The 27,803-nt window shown below is 47.1% G+C and overlaps 1 protein-coding gene across 1 annotated transcript; it reads right to left on the reverse strand.

Moving 5' to 3' along the window:
* Positions 1-1,448: 1,448 nt before the first annotated feature.
* Positions 1,449-13,742, reverse strand: pcmtd1 (protein-L-isoaspartate (D-aspartate) O-methyltransferase domain containing 1). The gene is made up of 6 exons (XM_030114729.1): positions 13,572-13,742; positions 6,784-7,248; positions 6,555-6,657; positions 5,778-5,949; positions 4,693-4,816; positions 1,449-4,545 (listed from the first exon to the last, which is right to left on the reverse strand). The coding sequence occupies exons 2-6, from the start codon at positions 7,088-7,090 to the stop codon at positions 4,166-4,168; spliced, it is 1,086 nt and encodes a 361-aa protein (XP_029970589.1). The 5' UTR covers positions 7,091-7,248; positions 13,572-13,742; the 3' UTR covers positions 1,449-4,165.
* Between the last annotated feature and the right edge of the window lie 14,061 nt (positions 13,743-27,803).

Genomic DNA, 27,803 nt, shown 5'->3' on the forward strand with positions numbered 1-27,803 from the left:
CTGAAGACACATCCGCTTCTCTGTGGTGAGAAGGAAGACTCCAGAGTCCTCCAGTCCTCGTCACTCAGTGCTTCTTCTTCCATCGTATCTCCAACTTTGGCCTCATAATCTGGCAGAAACGAAGGCCTCGTCAGGAACTAAAGCATCGAAGTACTCAGAGTACTTTTTTTTGGAATGATGCCTGATTGAGCTGTGAGAGAACTGAAAGGAATTGTGAGGAAACTAAAACTTAAGTATTTGGAGGGATCGTTCTGGTGTTATGAGGGAACTAACATTTGACATAAACAATGCGAGCGTTAGAACCACTTTGAACTGACTTTCAGGGAACTTTGGGTAAAATTACATAGCTGGAGATTCTGAGAACATCCTGGGGAACTTCAAGGTTTTGTAGGAAAATCAAAACATTAGAAACATGAATATTTCAGGCTTAAAAAAACAAGAGAAAAGGGGTCATAGTGGGAGCAGGAACACTGCAGGGAACACAGAAGTACAACCGTGAAACCAAGTTTTGGGAGCAAACTTCCAGTTTTTCTGGAAAACATGAAAATAACATGAAGAAAAGTCCAAAAAACTCAAAGGGAACAAGAAGATAATGTGAGGGAACATGAAGCTAATGCAGTGGAACATGAAAATAGCGTGAGGGAACACAAAGATAAAGTGAGCGAACTTGAAGATAATGCGAACGCACGTAAAGACAATGTTACTGAACATGAAGCTAATACATAGGAACATGAAGATAGTATGTGGGTAAATGAGGGTATTGTGAGGGAACATGAAGCTAACGCAAGGGAACCTGAGGACAATGTCAGGGAACATGAGAATACTGTGAGACGACAAGAAGATAATGTGATGGAACATGAGAATAACATGAAGGACCCTGAAGATAGTTTGAGGGAACATGAAGAAAAAGTGATGTGACTGAAATGTGAAAACATGGATGAACACGCTGGGACTTTTGGGAACTGCTGCTCTTTTTCTTCAGACCGGACTCTGGAAATGAAGTCCCAAAGCTAAGACTTGCGATTTGTGATTTAAAGCAGATACCTTTACCGACCAATCAGAAGGCCACACGTCTGACCTTTTCACAGCTTGTAAATAAAATCCAGAAGATTTCTGCCGATAAATGAGTCAATAGAAATATGTAGCACGGGGACCTTGGCGAGGCTCCCCTGCGCTGTGGTTGTGAACCTGAGGGGGAGGGGGGCACATCCAGAACCTGTCCCAAGGTGAGGGTGGGCGTGTCCCATGCTTTGACCAATCAGAGATGAGAGGAGGGCCTGTTGGGAACCACAGCTCCAGAGGGTGCTGGGGTCACAGGGTCACGTCTGCGTAATGCAGACTGATAAACTATGAAGGGGGTGTGGTCTATGCAAAGAGCGATGGATGCTTGGTGCGGTGGAAGAAACCTTCCAGAAGGAAGTGGAGAACCAGGAGGTTTTATTTTTGCTGAAGTTTTATTAACAAAGACGCTGTGTGAACAAATAAAGGATTCTTTTTCTATCAATCGGACTTCACTGTTTTCTTCCTCACTTGGAGCGGGAGCTGCTATTGCTCTGGAGCTCTCTGGGGCTCAGAAGGCAGCAGGTCAGACCGAACGCTTCTCCGCTGTTGAAGGGGATTTCTTTGTGTCTGAAGCTCCTAGCCTCTGATGACCTCCGGATGACCTTCAGGCAAATTGCCAGACAACACACACACTGTGATTGTGTCTTTTTATTTTGTGAGAACATTTACAGAGCAACAACACATTTTCAGAGAGAATCGCACACGGGACGAGGAACCGGCGAAGCCGCACGCCCTGATGGCGCCGCCCTTAGAGCACCTCCCTCACCGCCTCACCCTGACAGCGCTGCCCTCACCACCTCACCCTCACAGCACCTCCCTCACCGCCTCACCCTGACAGCGCTGCCTTCACCACCTCACCCTCACGGCACCTCCTTCAGCGCCTCACCCTCACAGCACCTCCCTCACCGCCTCACCCTCACGGCACCATGATGCTTCAATGGGTCCAATTAAAGGGACGTGTGGGTGTCACGACACACTGGAGAATCATTTCATTATTGCTTTGTTGCAAAGTTCCGCAATAAATGTTAAAAAAAAAACAAACAACAAACTAAAAACTTCCAGAAAAAAAAATGTTTACACACAAAAACCCACTAAACACAGTTCTCCTCATTTCAAAGTAAAATGTTTCATTACAGCAGAATAAAGTGAAGAGCTGAAGCACTACAGAAGCAGACAGCAGTGGAGTCAGACACAGTACAGTCAGCGGTCACCACGGCAACTAAACCACCTGCCATAACAGAAAAAGAACAACATTCAGCTCTGAATGTGAAGACCAATGAAAACGTTCCATTCAAAGGGGGGCGGAGCCAACTCAGAGAAACTGGTGTCTTGTCTGGTCTCGTTAAGATTCTTTCTTCTGGAATGTTTAGTTCTTCAGCTGGTTGACCGCCGTCCGAGTGGGCGGAGCCTAACAGCTGAGCGCCTCAAAAGTCCAGGATGTGATGTTCTCCAAAAAAACCCAGCGAGAGCCGACGGCGGATGGTGCTCCTCCACCTAATCCTGTCACCCGCTGCTCACAGCCGGCCTCTCGGTCTTCCGCCTGTCCACATCAGGAACCCTGTCAGTGAAGGTCAGAGCCGGGTGGAGGACAGGGTGGGGGACAGGGTGGGGGTCAGAGTGGGGACAAAGTGGGGGACAGGGTGGGGGATAGGGGGAAGAACAGGTCGGGAGTTTCTGTCGACAACAGTCTTTAAGGTTCCGTGAAGAACATGGTGAACCCCGACAGGTGGCGAAGCGCTGCTCTTCATCGTTAAGGTGCTTCAGCGGACATTTTAATCCAAAGATCAAACAGAAGTCACAACTGTTGGTTGGAGTCACCCACTTCTGAAAACAGGAAGTGCAGACTTTCATTCTGAAGGACGCTGCTCTGATTCTTCACTGTCTGTCTGAAGAGGAGGAGCACTTACAGCTCCATCAGCTGGAACACCACCTCCACCCTCCATCAAGGAAAACACGGAGTGTGGAGCAGGCGCACCCATACAGAAGGAGACGCTCTGCTGTCCAGGAGGAGGAGGAGCAGGAGTCCGTGCTCCGCCCATCGGTTCCTCCTCAGCGTCGCTTAAAGCTTCTGGAAAAAAAGGTGCGATAAAAGGTCTTTGTACAGAAAGCTACAGGACAGAGTCCAGGACCCTGAATGCAGCACCACACCACCACTCCATCCAGGACCCTGAACGCAGCAGCACACTGCTGCGCCTCAGCATCAGCCAATCAGCTTCCAGATCAACCAGCGACATCATTTTGACTGGGCCAATGAGTGATGGTGATTCCATCAACCAGCATCCACATCGACTCATCCAGACCGGACCCCCCCCCCCCCACTGTGATGTGGACTACACAAGGTTCCAGACCTCGCTGTCGCCCTCAGTGATCTGGTTCCAGTTTGTTTTTTAGGCACTTTGATCTAACAGGTTGTTCTCTGACTGACAGACAGGCGGCGCCCTCCACCGGCTGGTTGTGAGGAGGCTGCTCACGCTGTACCTGCACACAGCTGACAGCAGGAAGTGAAGCCGGAAGCTGATTGGTTCAGACTGTCAGGCCATGTGACCGTGCCGTTAGCCTAGCATTAGCTTCCCACTGCTAAAAGCTTCAGAAAGCAGGGGGCTTCAGGTAAATGACAGGCCCGTCTGAAAACATGACCTGCTAAAGAGATACCAGGGATATTTCTACTCTACTGAGACACGTTTCATCATGTTTCTGTTCACCAGTTGAAGAAAACATCTGATATTTAAAGACACAGTCACTTTGATTTTCTTCCCTCAAAACAGTTCAGGTGTCAAATAACATTTGGAAAAATAAGTGAAGTCTCACTTTTCTTTGAATTATGAAAAAGATGAATTTTCACGATGTGTCCTACTTTTTCTGTTCAATCCAACCATTCAAGACCGGGTGAACCAGGAGGATGCTGCATTCAGGGTCAGCTCAGACATGTGAGCTCTCTGCAGCCCGGGGCTCTCGTCTGCAGCGTCTAGAGCGCCATGACAGGAGGAGGGTGGAGGGTGGAGGGTGTGACGGACGGAGCGCCGTGTCAGGAGGGTGGAGGGTGTGACGGACGGAGCGCCGTGTCAGGAGGAGGGTGGAGGAGGGGGGAGGAGGCGTGGCTCCGTCACTTCTCTCGGTAGTACAGCAGGTAGGCCTTGAGCGCTTCGGGCAGCGGCAGACTCATGATCTGCTCCCTCAGAACGTTCACCTGCTTGAGGATTTCAATGTCTCCGATGTCCCTGTCCTCCTCCTCCTCCACCTCCTCCACCTCCTTCTGCTCCTCTTCCGTGTGCTCCTCCTCCTCGCTCTCCACCATCTGTGGGATGAGCTGGTTTCCCACGAACACGTAGGTGTTGATGCGGCGCCGCCGGCAGCGTCTCCGTTTGCGCTTCTGGGGGACGCGCTGCAGCGAGCCCCGCCCCCCCTCCTCGCCCGCCAGGCTGCGCAGCGTGCGGCGGATGTAGATCCGGGACAGATCCTGAAGGCTGCGCACCGTCACCGGGGCTAAGGGCACACACACACACACACACACACGCACACACACACAAACAAACTCAGCCAGCAGGAAAGAAACCTCTGTGTGTGCGTGTGTGTGTGTGTGCGTGTGTGTGTGTGTGTGTGTGTGTGTTTGTGTGTGTGTGTGTCACTCACGTAGATGAACAGTGTCAGGCTTCTCGCCGTCGGCTCGGTTCTGTTGTGCCAGAGAAGCAAAGGAAACCGCCAAGATGTTCTTGCTCTCCCAGGTACTCTGACCGGTTCTGATGATCTGAGTCAGCTGGACGACAACAAGACAATGAGACAGACAATGAGACAGACAATGAGACAGACAGGCAGACAATGGGACACACAGACAGCAACGCAGACAATGAGGCAGACAGAAAATGAGAGTCAGAGGCTGTGCTCACACCGAAGCATTTGGCTCGACCTAACGAGGTCGAGCCGGGAGCCACAGTGTGACACGTTTTTCACGTTGGGTCGACCTACTTTTGGGACGAGCCTGGGCCGCTTCAAGGAGGAGGGCCGAGGTCGACCCCAGCTCGATCTACATGCGGTGAGACCACGGTCGCTCCCTGGGTCGAGCCAACTTTCCTCCACCCCCCACCCCCCCACCGCCCAACCCCCCCGTAAAAAATACGAAACCCGTTTAACTCAATGGAAAGCAGCCCAAACCGCCATCTCGGTTGAAAATGCAAGTTAAATACTGCATTTGTCATCATTTCATCAACCCGTCCAACGTGTTCAAAAAAGAAGCTTGATTTGGCGGAAACCCGCCCAATCTGGCAACCCAAGGCCCCTCCGGTCAGAGAGCTGTTTTGTGCAATGTTGGAGTTGTTTGACTTTCCTGCAGTAACAAAGTACAAAAGCGTTCATTCTTCTAAAGCGTATAATGACCACATCACGTTGTTTGTTCTGTATTCTACCAAAAGAAGTAAAAAAATAGAATATTAAGCCAAAAACACGACACAGATTTTATTTTGAAATCATTTATTTTGGAACAAGTATCGCGTTTCCTTCCGGCACCCGACTTGCTTTTGTTTGGCTTGACACCATTTTGGATCGACGGTGAGAACACGATTCAGTTATTTATGAGGAGGCGGATTTACAAATTCACACTTCCCAATAGGGGTCCTGGCTCGAGCCAAGTCGGTGTGAACATGCCCAGAGAGACAGACAGACAATGAGACAGAAAAAGGAATGCTAACTGTGTGTGTGTGTGTGTGTGTGTGTGTGCTCACCTGGTCTTCGATGGGCATCACCAGGATCCCTCCGACCTTCAGCAGGACCTTCATGTAGTTCTCCTGCTCCTTCTGCACGCCGGCGCCGCAGTAAATCCTATCGTACTGATGACTGTCGGTGGAAATCTCCAGACAGTTTCCCACCACGAAGACAGGCTCGCAGAACTCGAACCTGCGCAACACCAACACAACAGTCAACACTGCAATCCACAAATACAACCAGCATCGACACAACAATTGAAAAGTACAATCATCGTCAACAGGATGTAATTCCTGAAACAAGTCCATCAGGTCAACATGCAACTTGTGCTTTTATTGGTTGATACTGTTGCTCAGGTCTGAGCCCAGGTTCAGTGATAAAGTCATTTTATTTTGAAAACCAGCTTCTTGTCTGGTTGGATGTTTGTGCTGCTGTAGTTGGAAACTTGTTCTTTTACCTGTCAGTCGGTTCTCTGCTTTATTTCCTGACTGAAGTTTCTGACAAAGTGATCGGTTGAAAACCTTTTTTTAAATATCCCAGAATGCAAAGAGAAGGACCGATTTCACAGTTGCTTTTTTTCATGTTCAGCGTCTTCACTGTTTGTTTTAAGATACTCTGTTGAACCAAAATTAAACGCTCCTGATGTATTTCGAACCGCTGCTCATCTGAGCAGGTTGCTGAAAACGATTTGAAAACACTCAATATACGTATTTCAGTCATGACGTTTTAAATTGTGAAATCTCCCGTGTTTTGTGTCTGTGGTCTCATTCGAACCACAGTCTGGGGCGTGAACTCACTTATCGAAGCTGTCACTGTTCTTGATGAACTCGTCCAGCTTCTCGCGGGCGTACTCCACCACGTCCGTGTGCAGCTCCACGCCGTGGTTCACACCGAACGGACCTGAGGAGACACAAGGCGCAGCCAGCTCAGTGCAGGACGGCTGCTGCACCACCTGACGGAGGAACGACAGCCTGAAGCTCTTCTCAGATGTGACCTTCGGGGAGCGGCGGCGACGTGCGAACTTACCAATGATGAGTCCCACCATGGTGCTCAAGTAGCCGGTGCCGCTGCCCAGGTTGAGGAAGGAGAGACCCGGCTGCAGCTTGAGCGCCTCCATCACCTCCGAGTAGATGCATGGTGCCGACAGGTGGATGTTCCCGTGTTTCCAGGCCAGGTCTTTGTAGGCGCTGTCCCGGTATCCGTCCAGGTAGTAGTCCCCGCGGTCGATGGCCCGGAAGGCCTGCTCCACCTTCTCCGTGCGGATGTACTGCGCCTCCTTCAGGTTGTCGATCAGGTCGTCGTTGTCCTCGCCGGCGCTCACAGCTCCACCCATGATGGCAAACGCTGGAGAGTCGTGTGGGATGGGAGGAGGAGGTCAGGAGGAGGAGCTCCTCCTGGGGGGTGGAGGTGTGGCCTGCAGGAGGGGCTCCTCTTAGGGGGTGGAGGTGTGGCCTGCAGGAGTCGGTCAGGAGGAGCTCATGTCGCTGCAGCCTGGAGCAGCAGATCATCACAGACAGGATCATTAATCCAGCTTAGAAACAATGATGATGCAGAAAAACATTGAATTAAAAACAGTTTTCACACACACACACACACACACACACACACACACACACACACACACACACACACACACACACACACACACACACACACACACACACACACACACACACACAGAATTAGTTTTGTGGTGTCATAACTATTGTAGTTACAGTGTAGGAAAAAAGAGCCCGGTATTCGGGATATTTCTGAACAACTTTCTGGGGAATTCTGTGTGGGAGCCACGTTAAGTAAATGACAGTTTAAGTGACTAAATAAGCACAATTTGCATTTTCGTTTGAGAGTTCGTTTCCATCGAATAAATAATTTCAGAGAAAATTGTTAAATGCTGGTTATAATTGATTTGGTTGAATTCACGTTTATTTGAAAGCTAATGAGATTAAAAGAGTGCTTTGTTGCTGTATTTTGCTGTAGTAAAACACTGTGCTTCCACAGCTATTGAACCATGCAAGTCATCGCCAACATATATGAGGGCCATATGCTGTAAAAATACATCTTGGCTGGACCATCAATGGACTTCTCCATGAAGATGTTTCCCACAGCACAAGTGGACTGACGCAAGTATTGGCAAATCGCATATCGGTCAGCAGACTGGATGAACTCTAGAGTCAGCAGTTTTAGAGTGACTTTCCAGAATACGACCAAGACGAGAGACTGGAGATGTCAAGGACAGACCTTCAATTCATACACATGGTTTCAAAAGCAGCAAAGTTTGTGGATGGATATTACAGCATTGCCCTGACTCTGAGAAACAGGGATGTGAAGATGCCCAACAATCGCAAAGTAGCCGAACAACGTGCTTTGAACTAAAGGCGGAAGTTGATGAAAAATCCAACCTTCCACACAGAATACTCAGACATTAAAGTTGGCATCATCGAAAGGGGCTATACAGCGAAAGCACCCAATAAAGGCTTCAACCGTGATGAGGGTAAAGTTTGGTACCTGCCACACCATGGAGTTTATCATCCTAAGAAGCACAAACTCCGAGTGGTTTTTGACTGTGGCACATCATACAAAATGGTGGTTCATTTGTCTGGTGCGATATAATCACCAAGCTGTGCCAGCTTTGCCTTGCGCAAGTGTGCCAAAGGCAACAGAGATGAGTGCAACAACCAAGCAGTCGAAACAGTGCTCAACAATTTCTAAGTGGACGACTGTTTAAGATCAGTACACACAGAAAAAGCGTCTGTGCAGTTTTACCACACCTTGCGAGCTGTATGTGAAGAAGGTGGATTCAGACTTACCAAATGGATAAGCAATAGAATAGCTTTGCTGTCTATTATCCCAGAAAAACAGAGGGCAACAGAGTTTAAAAACTTTGACTTGGATTGGGACGTTCTTCCAACATAGAGAGTTTGCTGGTTTATCCAATGTGACAGTATCAGGTTCAAAATCATCATGTCAAATAAGACTCCAATAAGACTCCAACCAGGAGAAACATTCCGTCCATTGTAAGCTCTGTTTATAACCTACTGGGTGTTTTGGCCCCAGTCACACTCACAGCAAAGAAAATCCTGCAAGAGCTTTGTCGAATGAAGTTACGCTGGGACACCCTCATACCTGATAAACTCGCTCGTGAGTGGTCCATGTGGATAACTCAAGTGTACCAGTTGGAGAACATCAGTGTCCCAAGATGCTTCAAGTCTAAAGGCTTCGGTGAGTGAGTCTTCAACCAACTTCACCATTTCGCAGATGCTGGCGAATATGGTTATAATACTTAGCTACCTGGCACAAAAAGCAGCAACAATGATCCAATGTGGGAAATCGAAGGTGGCTCCACTCAAGCACATGACAGTCCCTCGACTGGAGGTCACTGCAGCTACCATGGGTGCTCGCATGGATAAAACACTGAGATCGGAACTGTAACTTCAAGTACAGGAATCAGTGTTTTGATCAGACAGTGTAATTGTGCTGAAATATTTTCAAAACAGAACAAGAAGATTTCACGCTTTAGTTGCTAATCGTGTGGACACGATCCTGAAAATCTCATAGTCACAAGAGGACTGGATGCAAAGAAATTCAACCAAAGCCACACTTGGTTACAGGAGCTGGACTTTCCCTCTATTCCCATGGAAGACTGGCCTGAAAACCTGGAACATCCTGGGTACCTAACCATCGAGGACCCAGAGGTAAGGAACACCATGGTCTGTGCTGCTGCTGCTGCTGAAGATCAATGAGATGCAGCAAAAGAGCTCATGCAGTACTTCTCGTTTTGGATATGCCTCGAGAAAGCAGTTGCCTGGTTCATGAAAGTAAAGAATATTTTGTTAAGACTGAGTCAAAAGAGGAGAGAACTGAGTGCAACCAAAGGTACACCAGAAGCTGAGATTAAAATGAGGACCTTCAAGTCAGATGTCTTGTGTGCTGACACTCAGAGACTCACTATGGAACATCTTACAGAAGCTGAACAGAAAATCATGAATGCTCAAACAAACGTCGACGAGTCAGCCAAGGGTATGGGATGCTCAACTCGCTATATTATGCTTTACTTTAGTACTTTATTTCCAAGATGTTAGACAGTTTTTGGTATTTTGTCACCTTTTGCTGCAACTTTACAACATGCTTTGCATGTCTGGTATCTATCTGCAACAACACCTTGGCATGTCCTTCACTTTCTTTTATCCACAAGGGGGCGCAGGAAACCATAGGAGCCCATACAGTGAATCTAAAACTAGCAAGCTGATCATGCACGCTGTACATGCACCCCAATGAAACGACCTGGGCACTTGCCTACATTGTCCATAGCAAACACCCCCCCTGTCTTTTAAGAGGGGGGAGGGGTCCCAAACAGCACACTTTAATCACTTTTTGGGTGGATGTAACTGGGGGAGCTATTCGTTCTGCCATCCTGGCCCAACACCCTGTACACACACACACACACACACACACACACACACACACACACACACACACACACACACACACACACACACACACACACACACACACACACACACACACACACACACACACAACCCCTCTTCTTATGTTCTCCTGGCTAATAACCTTCCTAGTGTTCTCGTCATTCTCGTGCTGCACCTGTGTCTCCCCTATTTAGGCCCTGATCTCCTATTGTGTCTTTGTCGGCTCCTCGTGGGTCTGTCAACCTGTTCTGTCCCTCATGTCGACTCGTCCCAGTGTTCCTTGTGTCATGAGATAAGGAGTTGAAACCCATTTTATGCTGCCTGCATAAAATGGGTTTTATGCAGGCAGCACCAGGGGGAGGGGCTACATCACCAGGGAGGAGGAGCTAAGCCATTAGGGAGGAGGAGCAACATCACCAATGAGGAGAAGCTACACCAGGGGGAGGGGCTACATCAACAGAGGAGGAGCTATGCCACCAGGGACAGGAGCTCCGACTAGAGCCGCTGCTCCTCCACATCCTGAGGAGCCAGTTGAGGTGGCTTGGTCTTCTGTTTAGGATGGACCCCTCCCTGGGTTGTGGGCATGTCCCACGGGGAGGCCCCTGGGAAGACCTAAGACACTCTGGAGGTACTACGTCTCTCAGCTGAATTGGGAACGCCTCTGAATCCTGTAGGAAGAGCTGGAGGACAGGAAGTTTGGGGAGAGGGACATCTGGGGATAGAGTGTCTGGACACAGGAAGTAAAGTGGAAATCTCGTCTCATTTCGTGATTGTGAACCCAATATCGTGTCTTGTTTCGTCTCGTGAGCTGAGTGTCTCGTCACACCCCTAGCAGAAAGTGATGATGATGAGTCATGTTCATCATGAAAATGACGAGTGACCTGCAGGAGGCGCCATCGCACTGAATGGCTAATTTGAGGAGAACAGAGGAGCTGACAGATGTTCTGCAGGTGTGAGGAGGAAAACAGAGGAGTTCCTCCAGATGTTCTCCAGATGTGGGGATGACAACAGGAGTTCCTACAGATGCTCTACAGATGTGAGGAGGGGAACACAGGAGTTGACAAATGTTCTCCAGGTGTGAGGGGGGGTTAGTGTTATAGGGTTAGAGGAGCTGTGTCTCTTCTCTCAAGCAGGAATGTTGATGATCAGTTCTGTGTTTCTCAACTTTATGTCTGGTGATGCTTCTGTCCACTAGGGGGCGTGTCCTCCTGCTCTGAGCTGATACCTCAGCCGGTAAATCAGCACTGCAGCCGGGGTCACATGCTGCAGTTGCCACACAGACCGTGAGGCTGTCAGCCAATCAGACAGCAGGAAGAGCACAGTATGCAGCACATGAGACAGAGGAGCAAAACAGCAACAAAGGAGGAGGAGGAAGAGGAGGAGGAAGATGAGGAGGACCAGGTGGAGGATGAGGAGGACCAGGGGGGAGGGAGTAGAGGAGGAAGCACAGGGTTGGAACCCTTCATCCTCCACTGCGTTTAAAGGTCAGTTAAGGTTAAAAATAATTTCTATTTTTCATTTAGTCACTGTAGAAAATGAACAACCTGCATCTTCTTCATTAATGTCTTAGTCAAACTGGGAACTACAGTGGGTGGGGCTAGCCTGTCACTACTTCCTGGTTTAGAGCCAATCAGATGTGAGTTCCCCAGGTTACCAAACAAGCAGCGCAGCATTCTGGACTCTCTGCTCCGCCCTCAACGGGCAACATTATGCTACACTGGGCAACACTGGGTGACATTCTGAAGGGGGATGGGGTTTGTGTGTGTGTGTGTGTGTGTGTGTGTGTGTGTGTGTGTGTGTGTGTGTGTGTGTGTGTGTGTGTGTGTGTGTGTGTGCATTTGGGGGGTTACGTCCCTGATTGCACCTGTCACCCAGTTACACACACACACACACACACACACACACACACACACACACACACACACACACACACACACACACACACTCTGAAAACACAAAAACATTAACACACACTGAACACAAACAATAACGGACCATTAACACACACACACACACACACACACACACACACACACACAATAAAAAACACACTAAACATATACACTAACACTAGCACACACTGAACACACAAAAATAATAACACACACCAACACGATAATAGACACTGAACACAAACAATAAAAAACACATGCAAATAAAACACACTGAATACACACAAACTATAACAAACACACACACTGAACACACACACAAACAATAACACACACTAAACACAAAAATCAATTACACACACTGACAAAAACAAACAATAGCACACACCCAACACACACAAACTATAACAGACTAAACACACATTTAACACAAAAATATTAACACACACTGAACACACAGACACACAAACAATAAACACACTAAACACACATTTAACTCACAAAACAATAACATACACTGAACACACACACAATAACAAACATACTGAACACACATTTAACTCACAAAAACATTAACACACACTGAACAAATATACAAACAATAACAAACACACTAAACACACATTTAACTCACAAAAACAATAACACACTGAACACACACAAACAATAAAAACACACACTAAACATACATACAAACAATAACAACCACTAAACACAAAAACAATAGCAAATACTGAACTAATACAGACTATAACAAACACGAACTGAACACACACACACACACACACAAACAATAACACACACTAAACACCCAGAAAAAAACAACACACTCTGAACACTTACACACTAAACACATACAAACAATAACACACTGAACACATAAACTCTCACACACACAAACAGTAATACAGCCATAACACACAAAAACATTAACACACCCTGAACATAGAGAAAGAATAACACACAACGAACACACAACAATAACGATAACAAACACACGCCTGACACAAAGTGTACAATAACAAACACAGGCTTAAGACACACCGAAAGCATACAATAACAAATAGAAGCGTGTTTCATGGTCTTATGAGGACCTCGTTCTCTTCAGCTGAACGACGAGTTACCAGCACGAACCTCAACCAGTCAAACCCAGAAACGGTCCAAACAGGGTCCTCCATGTTTGTTTCCATGGTGACACGAGCCCCAGTAGTGCGAAACAACACACACACACACACACACACACACACACACACACACACACACACACAGACACACACACACACACACACAAACATAAACACACAGTTCCTCCTCCGAGCCTCAGCAGCAGCACGGAGCACGAGCTGCTAACGCTAGCTCTGTGCGGGCCTCAGTGCGCCATCAGCGCACACAAAGCAGGTTAGGTAACACACACACACACACACACACACACACACACACACACACACACACACACACACACACACACACACACACACACAATAAAAACACTCACCGAGCTGCACCGCTTCCTTTTTTTTCCCGTCCTCGTTAGTTTAACGCACGCGCGCGCTCTTCGACTTTGTTAGACCGTGCACGAGCAGCGTAAAGGACTAGTTAAGCTCGGTAACCAGCTAGTTAGAGCGCAGCAGACGGGGAGCTGAGACGAGGTCGGAGTGAAGGAGGAGGAAGAAACAGCTGAGAGGAGGATGTAAACACAGGTCACGTGGTGCTCTGCGTCAGGACGCGGAAGTCCCCGCTGTGGCTCCTCCCACTTCACTCTGTTCTCCTCTCGCTGGCCCAGTTTAGGAGTGTTTATCAGTCCTATTGAGAACGATCGTATTAAAATCAATCTGTATACATGGACGCCTTATAAAGCCATCCGGGTTCAGTCCTGGTCCTCATGAACCCCAGGTGAAGCAAATTGTTCAGTATCTGAGGCATGAGCGAAACGTCTCTCGCCACTCTCCAGGTTCTTATCTTTAGCTTTGCAGTCAGCAGTCTTCAGCCCTGAGCAAACTATTCTTTATCTGCTGGATATCTGCTCAAATAGTGTTCTAACATCTCCATGGTACGCTCAATGGCGAGTGCTCTGCCTGACGGCCTCCGCTCCACTCCGGGCTCCAGCTCTTTGACAAACTCGCTGTGTCTATCTCGCCTCTCAAGTGTTGCTCTCTCAGGGTTTATATCAAATCGAATCAAAGTTTATTTACAAAGCGCTTTTCATATTTAAAAAAAAACAACACAAAGTGCTTTAACAGCATTTAAAACAAAAATCAGTATATATTAAAACAAAAAACACAGCCACACTTTCACCATAATCACTCACAAACCCACTTTAATCATTTACAGTAAGGAGACATTTCATGGCACCGAGCATCATGGGAAATGACACCACTGGGACTGTCCACACCGGGAGAAGTCAGAGGTTCCCCAGTGGTCCCCCCCCCCCAGATCAATAGCCAGTGGAGGAGACGTTCACCAGTAAGGTTGGCCTGAAGGTGGCGCCACAGCTGCTCGAAGAACCAGTCAGTGCCAGGTGCGTGTGAAGGATCAATAATGTGCACATCTTCATTGATCTCTGGTGGCCACGGCGTGTCCCAGAGGTGGAGGTTCGATTTCACATCAGCATGTTGTGGACAGAGAATGTGTGTGACATGGTGATCTTGATGATCTTGTGACTCCATGTGAAGTGAGAAAAAAGGTGTGAGGACAGAAGTGAGTGCTGAGGAAGCAGAGAGTGGTCTGCAGCACCTCACGTCCTTACAAGACCTGCTGGAGGGACCCAGCAAGTCTTTTAAGGACATGAGTGATGTGTCCAGCAGATCAGCAGGTTTCTTGAGGACACTGAGCCTGAGCTCAACACCTGAGACACGTCCAGACTGCTGCTGACTGACCTGGAAGAGCCCAGAGGAAGAGCTCAGGGCCCTCAGCCATCTGTGAAGCACACCACTTACTGCTGCTACTGCTGCTGCTGATAATACTGCTGCTACTACTGCTACTGCTACTACTACTGCTGCTGATAATACTGCTGCTACTACTGCTAATACTACTGCTGCTGATAATACTGCTGCTACTACTGCTAATACTACTGCTGCTGATAATACTGCTGCTACTACTGCTACTGCTACTACTACTGCTGCTGATAATACTGCTGCTACTACTGCTACTGCTACTACTACTGCTGCTGATAATACTGCTGCTACTACTGCTAATACTACTGCTGCTACTGCTGCTGCTGATAATACTGCTGCTACTGCTGCTACTACTGCTAATACTACTGCTAATACTACTGCTACTACTGCTACTGCTACTACTGCTGCTACTACTGCTAATACTACTGCTACTACTACTGCTACTACTGCTACTGCTACTGCTACTACTGCTGCTACTGCTGCTACTACTGCTACTGCTACTACTGCTGATAATACTGCTGCTACTACTGCTACTGCTGCTACTACTGCTACTACTGCTAATACTACTGCTGCTGATAATACTGCTGCTACTACTGCTACTGCTGCTACTACTGCTACTACTGCTAATACTACTGCTACTACTACTGCTACTACTGCTACTGCTGCTACTGCTGCTACTACTGCTAATACTACTGCTACTACTACTGCTACTGCTGCTACTGCTGCTACTACTGCTACTACTACTGCTACTACTGCTACTGCTACTACTGCTGCTACTACTGCTAATACTACTGCTACTACTACTGCTACTACTGCTACTGCTACTGCTACTACTGCTGCTACTGCTGCTACTACTGCTAATACTACTGCTGCTGATAATACTGCTGCTACTACTGCTACTGCTGCTACTACTGCTAATACTACTGCTGCTGATAATACTGCTGCTACTACTGCTACTGCTGCTAATACTACTGCTACTACTACTGCTACTACTGCTACTGCTACTGCTACTGCTAATACGACTGCTACTACTACTGCTACTACTGCTACTGCTACTACTGCTGCTGCTACTGCTACTAATACTGCTTCTACTTCTAATACTACTGCTACTACTGCTGCTGATAATACTGCTGCTACTACTGTTACTGCTGCTACTGCTGCTAATACTACTGCTACTACTACTGCTACTACTGCTACTGCTAATGCTACTGCTAATACTACTGCTACTACTACTGCTACTACTGCTACTGCTACTAATACTGCTGCTACTGCTAACACTACTGCTACTACTGCTGCTGATAATACTGCTGCTTCTACTGCTAATACTACTGCTACTACTACTGCTGCTACTGCTAATACTACTGCTACTACTGCTAATACTGCTAATACTACTGCTGCTACTGCTACTACTGCTGCTGCTACTGCTACTAATACTGCTGCTACTGCTACTACTGCTGCTACTAATACTGCTGCTACTGCTAATACTACTGCTACTACTGCTGCTGCTACTGCTACTAATACTGCTGCTACTGCTACTACTGCTGCTACTAATACTGCTGCTACTGCTACTACTACTGCTGCTGCTACTGCTACTGCTAATACGACTGCTACTACTACTGCTACTACTGCTACTGCTACTACTACTGCTGCTACTGCTAATACTACTGCTACTACTACTGCTACTACTGCTACTGCTACTGCTACTGCTAATACGACTGCTACTACTACTGCTACTACTGCTACTGCTACTACTGCTGCTGCTACTGCTACTAATACTGCTTCTACTTCTAATACTACTGCTACTACTGCTGCTGATAATACTGCTGCTACTACTGTTACTGCTGCTACTGCTGCTAATACTACTGCTACTACTACTGCTACTACTGCTACTGCTAATGCTACTGCTAATACTACTGCTACTACTACTGCTACTACTGCTACTGCTACTAATACTGCTGCTACTGCTAACACTACTGCTACTACTGCTGCTGATAATACTGCTGCTTCTACTGCTAATACTACTGCTACTACTACTGCTGCTACTGCTAATACTACTGCTACTACTGCTAATACTGCTAATACTACTGCTGCTACTGCTACTACTGCTGCTGCTACTGCTACTAATACTGCTGCTACTGCTACTACTGCTGCTACTAATACTGCTGCTACTGCTAATACTACTGCTACTACTGCTGCTGCTACTGCTACTAATACTGCTGCTACTGCTACTACTGCTGCTACTAATACTGCTGCTACTGCTACTACTACTGCTGCTGCTACTGCTACTGCTAATACTACTGCCACTACTGCTACTACTGCTAATACTACTGCTGCTACTGCTACTACTGCTGCTGCTACTGCTACTAATACTGCTGCTACTGCTACTACTGCTGCTACTAATACTGCTGCTACTGCTAATACTACTGCTAATACTACTGCTACTACTGCTGCTGCTACTGCTACTAATACTGCTGCTACTGCTACTACTGCTGCTACTAATACTGCTGCTACGTCCACCACTACTGCTGCTGCTGCTGCTGCTGCTGCTGTTGATGCTGTCATGTCTTTGCTGCCTTCATTTGCATTACATTTTATCCACTGCAATTGTTGCCATGTTTTGTTGATGCTTAAGGTGAGTGTGTGCATGTGTGCTTGTGTGAGAAAGAGAGACCCAAGTTGACTCCGGTTGGACCCTGTGACACACTCAGGTCCACTGAGGTGAACTCTGTGTTTTCCAGCACTGCACACACACAACAGCTTGTGTGATATGAGTGTGCACTAAAAGAAAAAGTTCACCAGGATGCACAGCCATTGTTTTTGTATTTCTGAGTAATGGAGAGTGAGAGTAAGTGAGTGAGAAAGAGTGTGAGAGTGAGTGAGAGAGAGTGAGAGAGAGCATGAGAGTGAGAGTGAGTGACTTAGAGTGTGAGAGTGAGCGAGAGAGAGGGTGAGTGAGAATAAGTGAGTGAGGGAGAGTGAGTGAGAGTGTCTGTCACGTGGGGTAACTCAGCTGCTGTGACTGATGAATCGTCCTTTTTTAGCAATGAAGTTGGTTTGTGAGACACACACACACACACACACACACACACACACACCGTGTCTAAATATAGGATGTGTGCAGACAGATTTCACATTGCAGCAGCAATGAGTCTGACTCCCAGTTTTAATCTTTTATCTTTTCTTCTTGTTCCTTATGAACTCTGATTTACAGTCAGATTACAGCAGGACAACAGTCAGAGGTTACAGTAATACGACAGTCACAGATTAAAGCATGACGACGTTCACATGAGGAAGACAGAGATTTCAACAAGATGACAGCCAGTTAACAGCAGAATGAAAGGTTACAACACAATGAGTGTCAGATTAAGGCAGGGCAACAGTCATAGATTATGTCTGGCCGACAGTCAGATTACGGCAGGAAGACCATGTTATTTTCTTTCTTTCTTTATTTTTGACTCTTCGGTCCTTAAAAAGAACAACAGAGAAAAAGAAAAGAAAAAAAACAGTAAACAGAAAGAAGCAGACAATGAAGCAGAATGTCACTGACCATCTCAGCACTGCCTCCAGAAGAGGATCTGATCCTGCTCTCTTTAGGGCTGATCAAAGTCTTTATCATTTCATTATTGGACTTCTCCAGCCTGTTCACAGATCTATATACAATATTTCTGATGAGAGCACTGGCAGTGAACAAACAGCTGACTGGCTCTGCTCCATCTGGAGCCTTCCATGATAAACCCAGTGCTTCATTATATGAAACCTGCAGCTTCTGAAATCACACCACCAGGGGGCAGTGTTCAGTGGCATAAAGCAGCCTTAAAATAAAATTATTTTTACCCTGTCAGTACACTTGCTGAATATACATGCCAGCATGTTAGTTTAATAATAATAATAATAATAGATTTTATTTGTAATACACTTTACATTTAAAATCAAATCTCAAAGTGCGACATGAGACACAGGATTTAAAAACAAGCGCAGGGTAAAAACATTGCAATACAGCACACTTTAAGCAACATTATTGTTGGTATGCCTTTCTGAAAAGGAAGGTCTTCAGTCCTTTTTTGAAAGTGCCCACCGTCTGTGGGGCCCTAAGGTGGTCTGGGAGCGCGTTCCACAGACGGGGAGCTGCGGCTTCAAAGGCCCGGTCCCCCATGGTTTTGAGCCGTGTCCTGGGCTGAACCAGACGATGCAGTTGGCCTGACCGGGTCCGGGCAGAGGTGTGTGGTGTGAGCAGTTCAGTGAGGTAGGTGGGGGCCGCACCGTGCAGACAGTGATGGGTGTGTAGGAGGATTTTGTACTCTATACGGGCCTGAATGGGAAGCATAGCAATGGAAGTTTATTGCATGCTTGTTGACGACACAACCAAGGGGAAGCATGTATATGGTAAAGAGGGAAGGACCGAGTACGGAGCCCTGGGGGACCCCACAAGTGACAGTGTGAGGCCTGGATTTTGCCTCCCCCAGAGCCACGTACTCGGTCCTATTGGTGAGGTAGGAGTGAAACCAGTGAAGGGCAGGACCAGTGAGACCGATGTAATGCTGGAGACGGTGAAGGAGGATGTTGTGGTCAACTGTATCAAACGCAGCAGAGAGGTCGAGGAGGATGAGGAGAGAAGTGGAACCAGAATCAGAGGCCATCATCAGGTCGTTTGTAACTGTGATGAGTGCAGTTTCTGTACTGTGGGAGGGGCGAAAACCAGATTGAAATTTTTCATAGAGATTATTGCTTTTGAGATGATGATGTAGCTGGGAGGAAACAACTTTTTCTAGGAGTTTGGAAATGAATGGAAGGTTTGAGACTGGTCTGTAGTTTGACAGGGGCTCAGGGTCTAATGTGGGTTTTTTGAGAAGAGGTTTTATGACGGCCGTTTTGAGTGTGGGTGGGACAATTCCTTTTGCCAATGAGTCATTTATGATTTTCGTTATGAGATGGCTGATGGATTGATTGTAAACTTTGAGCAGAGGGGATGAGAGAGGATCAAGGGAGCAGGTGGAGGATTTGGATTTGCAGATGATTTCCTCGACCTCCTGCTGCGTTGAAGGCGTAAAGTGTGATAAGTGTTGTGTAACTGGTGTTGAAGGAACGTCAATGGAGGAGCTGTTTGAAGGTGAAAGAGAGGAGCGGATGTCGGCAATTTTTGTGGGGAAGAAGTCAAGAAACTGGTTGCAGTTTGCATCTGTGTGCTTGTGATAAGGAGTGATTTGCGGTTTGAGAATATGGCTGATTGTGGAAAAGAGTTGTTTGGAGTTACCTGGGCTATTGTTGATGAGAGCGGAGTAGTGGTCTGACCTGGCCTTGGAGAGGGCTTTTGCATATGATCTGTGATATTCCCGGTAAGCCAACTTATGCACTGTCAGGCCAGATTTTCTGTAGGCACGCTCCAGGACACGGCCGGATCTCTTCATTAGTCTCAGCTCATTTGTGAACCAAGGAGCAGAGCGGGAGAAGGTTACTGTCCGTGTTTTGAGCGGGGCATGAGTGTCCAGGATAGAGGTGAAAGATGAATTGTAGAAGTCCATTAAGTTACTGACAGTTGAAAATGAAGAGGGGGAAAGCTGTTGTAGATGAGAACAGAAGGAAGTGGAATCAATGCTTTTAATGTTTCTGAAGGTGATCTGGTGCCTGGGTTTAGTGAGAAATGATCTTTTGAGGAATCTGAAAGTAACAGCTGAGTGATCAGAAACACCAATATCATAGACCTCAAGATCTGTGAGTGGGAGGGAGTCGGTGATGACGAAGTCTAATGTGTGCCCCCTCCTGTGAGTGGGACCTGTTACGAGCTGTTGAAGATTGAGACAGTCCAAAACCTGTTTGAAATCAGCTGCTAGTCGGCAAGTGTGAGAGTCCATGTGGATGTTAAAATCACCGGTAACAAGAATGTTAGAATATGTTGTGCAAAGTGAGATTAGAAACTCATGAATGTCAGAAATAAATGTTGGTTGCGGTTTGGGGGGGCGGTAAATGAGAGCTACTATTGCAGAGAAGGGATGGGTACATTTGAATACTAGGCTCTCAAAGGAGCTAGCACTTGGGATAGACACAGGGGACAATACCATGTAGCTGCGTTAGAAAACAGCAAGGCCACCACCACGGCCGGTTGTGCGGGCCTTATTTAGGTATTTATACCCTGGTGGACAAGCCTCATTGAGTGATGAGTATTCCTCAGGCGGTTGCCAAGTCTCTGTGAGGCAGAGAATGTCTATCCCTTTGTCCAAGATGTGTTGGTGAATGAGACCAGATTTCTTTGTCAGTGACTGTACATTCAGTTGCTCCAGTGACATATTGGGATTTGAATCCAGTTTGTTAAGGGGTCGAAGCACAGTGCAATCCACTCCAGGTCTTCCAATGCGCCGCTCAGCCATATCAGTGACTGGGGTAGCGGCGCTCCGATGACGTAGTTGGTGACGCAGCAGTGGCGCGACCGGCTTATCTAACTTCCGTCCTATCTCTCACCTGCCTTTTTTGTCCAAACTGATGGAGAAGCTTGTTTTTTCGCAGCTTCTCTCTCACTTTAATTCTAATGGCATTACGGACAAATTTCAATCAGGCTTCAGGTCGAGACATAGCACCGAGTCTGCGCTGTTGAGGGTCCATAATGATATATTGACAGCTCTAGACAACAGAAGTTCTGTTGTCTTGGTGTTATTAGATCTAACCGCTGCCTTTGATACCGTGGATCATTCCATCCTCATTTCCAGACTTCAACACACTGTAGGCCTGCAGGGTCCGGTTCTCAACTGGTTTTCCTCTTATCTCTCAACAGATCTTTCACAGTACATATAAATGAGTTTGCGTCTTCTGTTGCTCCTCTCTCGTCTGGAGTGCCTCAAGGCTCTATTCTTGGTCCCATTCTGTTTTCATTATATATGCTACCGCTTGGTCGACTTATCTCCAGTCACAACATCCAATTTCACTTTTATGCAGACGATCTGCAGATTTATCTTCCAGTTATCTATAATGATCGCTCTGCGTTAGATCCCCTCAATAACTGTCTCCACACCATCAAACAGTGGTTGTCACAGAATTTCCTTCATTTGAATGGGGAAAAGACTGAATATATCCACTTCAGTTCTGACCCAACCCACAGTTCCCCAGATTTTGGTTCATCCACCCCACAATTTGCTTCTGCTGTTAGGAATCTGGGTGTGATTTTTGACAATGGACTTAACTTTGAAAAGCAGATCAGTTCTGTTGTGAGGGCGGGCTTTTTCCAACTAAGGCTTCTGAGCAGAGTTAAGCCATTCTTGTCTCGGGCAGACTTAGAGAAGGCTGCTCATGCTCTCATCAGCTCAAGACTTGACTATTGTAACGCCCTTTACGCTGGACTGAATCTCTCACTCCTCCATAAACTTCAGTTGGTTCAGAACGCAACAGCTTGTCTCATCTCCAACTCCTCAAAATACTCAGGCATTACTCCGGTCCTTCAAGCTCTCCACTGGCTTCCGGTGCGGTTCCGAGTCCAATACAAGATTCTGGTGTTTGTGTTTATGGTTACTAATGGGTATGCCCCCCCTTACATCTCAGAGCTGTTGCAAATTTATCAACCTGCCAGGACTCTACGCTCGTCAAGCCACACCTCCTTGGTTGTCCCCAGGGCAAGATATAGAAAGTTTGGTGACCGCTCTTTTGCTGTTCTTGGCCCGAAGCTCTGGAACTCTTTTCCTCTGCATTTAAATTCTATCACTGCAATTTATGTTTTTAAATGTCATCTGAAAATGCACCTTTTTCATTTAGCATTTGATGTTTAGCCCCTTTTAATACTTTGTTTCTTAAAGTGTTTTTACTTATTTATTTTGTTTTACTCTGTCAAGCGCCTTGTGCTCCGTTTGGCAGTTGGAAGGCGCTTTAGAAATAAAATTTGATTGATTGATTGATTGATTTGAGATGCAGACCACAGCAGTTTGAGCATATTATTTACAATCATGCCTTTGGATGTGATCATCGTCAGATTATTCCTGACCACATGACCGAGACCACATGACTCTGTCGGCAGAGTGGAGGAAACGCAGTCTTGTGGTCCTCTTTTGTTCTCAGAATCATTACCACACTCTTTTTGGAGTTGAACTTGATTCCATATTGTCTCCATATTCTGAGCAGACTCCCAGTGTTGCTGTCATGGAGCAGAATATGGTGTCTTAATGACCAGATCATCTGCGTACAGGATATGGTTGAGGAGACGCTCACCCACCATGCAGCCCGTCTTGAACATCCATGTAGAGATTAAACAGCATAGGGGCAGAACACCACCCTTTCTGACTCCATCTGTCAAAGTAAAGGTTCCAGAAGTTACATTTCCCTGTGGAACTCATACAGTTCGGTTTGGATGCCAGACTGCAGTGTCCATATCAGATAAGGAGAATACATAATCCAAGATGGCGCCACGGATGGCAACCTTGGTATTTCGCTCACTCCTAATTTGCGTGTTTTTTGCATTTTGTCAAGCTTTTTGCAATCCATCTCTGATCAACTTCAACAGGGAAGAACTCATAAACATAGGAAAGGCCACTCTTGAAACTTTTACCCCAGTTTTGCAGAGCGGTGGCACTCAAAGGGATTTACCGGAGACGCAGGCAGGGAAGATGCTCCGGAGCGCTCGTAAAGCTGAGACAGCAGGGTTTACGCACTTTGCTCCCCTCGATACATCTGGCAAACGTCCGCTCTCTGGTGAATAAAATGGATGAACTGCTCCTGAACACACACACACACACACACACACACACACACACACACACACACACACACACACACACACACACACACACACACACACACGCACACACACACACAAAAACTCAAAATCATGCAGCCATCATCTGGAGACTTTTTTCATACACTGCAAACCATTCTACTCGCCACGGGAGTTTGCTTCATTTGTACTGGTCGCCGCCTACATCGCACCTCAGGCCTGTGTAACAGAGGTGTTACAACATCTGGCCGACCAGATAACTGAAGCCGAGAAAAATCAGCCAGACTCTCTCATTATTCTGGGGGATTCTAACAGAGCAAACCTCACCCACCAGCTCCCGAGACACAGACAGCATGTGAAGTGTCCCAATAAGAGACACAAACACACTGGACCACTGATACACGGTCCTGAGAGATGCCTATTGCTCTTTGCTGCACCAATCCAAGTAGGAGGCCTCCAGGAGTGGAGATAAAGTCCTGTTCAGGCAGGCCAGAAACAGGCTAACTAAAGAGATCAGACTGGCCAAGAGGAGTTACAGCTTCAGGCTGAAAGACAAAAGCTAGGTTTACACTTGAACGATTCTGTGGCATGCATTGGCACAAATCGAGTCGCAAACTACTTGTAAAGTGGCGTGAAGTGTGTGTAAGTGTGCATAAACCTGTCGTGACTTCGTGCCATGTTGGGACAAGAATTTTGAAATGTTCAAAATTTTGGTCACGACAAAATATCGCGAACGGGCCGTGAACTAAGCGCCAACTGTCCGTGAACTCCTCGTGAACGCGTCGGGACAATGCGGAAGGATGCGTGCCAGTCGTGGCCACTGGCGAGTACCCGGAAAAGGGCCCCATGGGGGGGGGGGATTTTCGACACACTGTCGTTGCAGCATCAAGTGTAGCGCCTTTAATTTGTCATTGAAATTGACCGATGTCAGCCGTCTGTCGGGGCCCCCTTCAGCTCGGGGCCCTATGCATCGCCTTCTCTGCTGCTCTTCAACACAGAGCAGCTGTCAGGTACAGGCATCTTCTCTTCTCCGCAATGATGGTGTCTCTGGCATTCAGCATGTTGTCTGTTCCACAGCAAATCCTTTAAAGTTAAAATTTGAGTTAAAAATGACCCGGGGTAGGGGAAGCCCCCTTTTTATATGACATGTGTAATTGTGCGCGCAACCACGTCGTGCCAATGCGGGAAGCTCGTAAACTATGCGCAAATGCATCGTGAATGTGTCGTGCCAGTTCGCGACACTGACGGGTGCATTCGTGAACTATTCATGAACTGTGCATGAACTAGTCGTGAACAGTGCGAGAGCCTGCCGATTCGTGACTCCAGATTGGCACGCCTTGCCTCGACAACATTGTGGCAAAAAAATCGTGCTAGTGTAAACCTAGCTAAACTCTCAGCCAACCACCCTGCATCAGTCTGAAGAGGCCTGCAGCATATCACCAACTGCAGGAGATCAGCCCCGCACCCTGCTGAGACACTCAGAATTGCAAATGACCTGAACAGCTTCTACTGCAGGTTTGATGAGGAGCCCTTCACACCTTCCTCCCACCCTGCAACACCCTCGCCTCCCCCCTCAGTCCCCTTGCCTACACTCTGAAGAGGAGGTGCCACGACTCCAGAGACAAAAGATCAGGAAGCACCGGGACCCGACGGTGTGTCTCTCTCCTGCCTAACAGCTCTTTCACACCAGCCCTGTAAAATCCAGATTTTAGACCAAATCAGGACTTTCTGGGAAAATCCTCATTTATGCATGTTTGAATGGCTCCCTAAACTCAGATCCGGACCTTTCAGGTGAACCCTGGAACCCCAAGATCAGCGGGTCTCCATCCAGACCTAAAGACTATCCAACCACTGCAGTGAGAGGACATCATGTGGAGCTCATAGATTGTAAATAAAGGGATAGACCTTTCGAGACGTCACCCATTGCGTTCCAAAGTCTTCTGAAGACTTCAGCAAGTCCAGCAGGATGTCTCCATATTGAACATTTGAAATCGGATGTAAATGTGATCGGTCCCGCCCGTCACGTGACCGCATCATGTGGACAGAGGAGGCGCTGTGATAGGGCGATTTATGCAAAACTTTTAACTCGTAATATAAAATCAACAGATGATTTATCTTAAAATCAGAGTCTGGTGAAGCAGCACGGTTGTAGAAACTAGTGATAGAGACCAAAACATGTTCTGAAACCGGGCGCTTTATATGTTTATTTGCACTCTGAAAATCGGCATTTTTTAATGGGTTCCAATGAGGAAGAAGGCTCTTTTTGAAACCAGTATCATCGCCCCCTGCTTTTCTCTGGAATTACAGGTTTTTTGCACTTCCTCATTATCTTCATGTTTTATGAGTGGAGGTTGGCGCTTGGTGGAGCTCAATGCATTTGAATAGCAGAATAAACAAAACCAACGGCGCTAGTCAGAAGAAGCAGACACACAAACAGAAACTGTCTTGTGGGCAGGGGTCAGACATGGAGTGGTTAGGAAGTGTAGACACTTACTGATAGATCATTAAAAGACTATAAATCATGTTATAAATCTTGTTTGGGGTTAGCTGTTAGCCGCTAACCGCCAGGTGGTGTGGGACTTCTGGTTTCAGTCCACACAAATTAAATAGGTTTAATAATTTCTTCTTCTGCCTGTCTAGTCCGTGTTCAGTTCGACCGACAGCACCCCCTGCAGTTTGCCTACAGGACAACCAGGTCGGCGGATGATGCAGTCAATATGGGCCTTCACTGCATCCTGCATCATCTTGACTCTCCAGGGATGTACGCAAGAATCCTGTTGATGGGCTACAGCTCAACGTTCAACACGGTCATTCATGACAGTGGACTTTAGGAAAAATCCCTCTACACCGGCTCCCCTCATCGTCTTCAACAACACAGTACCTACTGCGGACACCTTCAGGTTCTCTCGCGGTCTAAAGTGGACCCCCACATAGACTCTGTCAGAAAAAAGGCCCAGCAGAGGTTGTACTTCCTGCGACAGCTCAGGAAGTTCAACCTGCCACAGGAGCTTCTACACGGCCATCATGGAGTCTGTCCTGTGCAGCTCCATCACTGTCTGGTTTTGATCGGCCACCAAACAGGACAGGTTCAGGCTGCTATAGTTTTTCCTGTAGTTTCCCATGATTGATTGGGGATCAAAGGCTTTGAAGGCGTCCAAACTTCTAAAAGCAAACTGCTCTTCCGTGGCATTGGCGTGCCACTGAAATCTGTCTTATCTAGGATCTTATCAGGGCCACAAGATTTATTCAAAAACCATTTCTTTCTAGCAGCAGTTCCCTCCTCCACGCCCACTCTCACAGCATTACAGCAGGAACACAGTCAGAGGTTACAACTGGACGACAGTCATGGAATACAGCAGGATGACAGAGACAAATTACTACTGGACAACAGTCACAGATTACAGCAGGAGGACAGTCTGATTAAAGCAAGAGGACAGACAAAGATTATGGCTGGAGAACAGTCAGATTACAGCAGGACGACAGTCAAATGACAGCAGGAAAACAGAGGTCACGACAGGACGACTGTCAGATTAAAGCAGGATGACATATTATGGCTGGACAACAGTCACAGATTACGGCAGGACGACAAGCACAAATGAAATCTTAACAAAGGTCAGAATTCAGCAGGACCACAGTCAGATTCTAGCAGGTTGACAGTCACAAATTACGACAGGATGACAGTCTGTATTTCTCCTGCTCCGCCAGCTCCACCCTTCCTTCTTCCTTTATGTTCACTTTAACAAAATATACAAAGTCCTCTACATCTGGAAAGTCTTCCACTTTCACACCTTTTTATTCTTGGTTCTTTCCAAGAATAATTTCATTTCTATTGTCCCACAAACACCAGTCTGGACCTCCTCGACTGAGTCCCAGCTAGATTCTCCACCCTCCTCCAGAGAGTCTCTGGTCCCTCCTCCACCCTCTTCAGCTGAACTCTGGTCAGTCTCAGTCTCCTGGGAACTCAACAACTTCCTTTTATTTGATTTGACTCTCTTTCCTTTTGCTCCGCCCACTTCTTCGTGTTTCCTTTTATCTCACAGCACCATCCTGCTACTCCTCCATCTCCACATCCACCCTCACTCTTTCAGTCACAGGTTGCTCTGACTCCTCCTGGCCTCCAGTCAGAACTCCACCTCCCTGAGAGTCC

Source organism: Salarias fasciatus, chromosome 18 (genome assembly GCF_902148845.1).
Source record: "Salarias fasciatus chromosome 18, fSalaFa1.1, whole genome shotgun sequence".
Taxonomy (NCBI): domain Eukaryota; kingdom Metazoa; phylum Chordata; class Actinopteri; order Blenniiformes; family Blenniidae; genus Salarias; species Salarias fasciatus.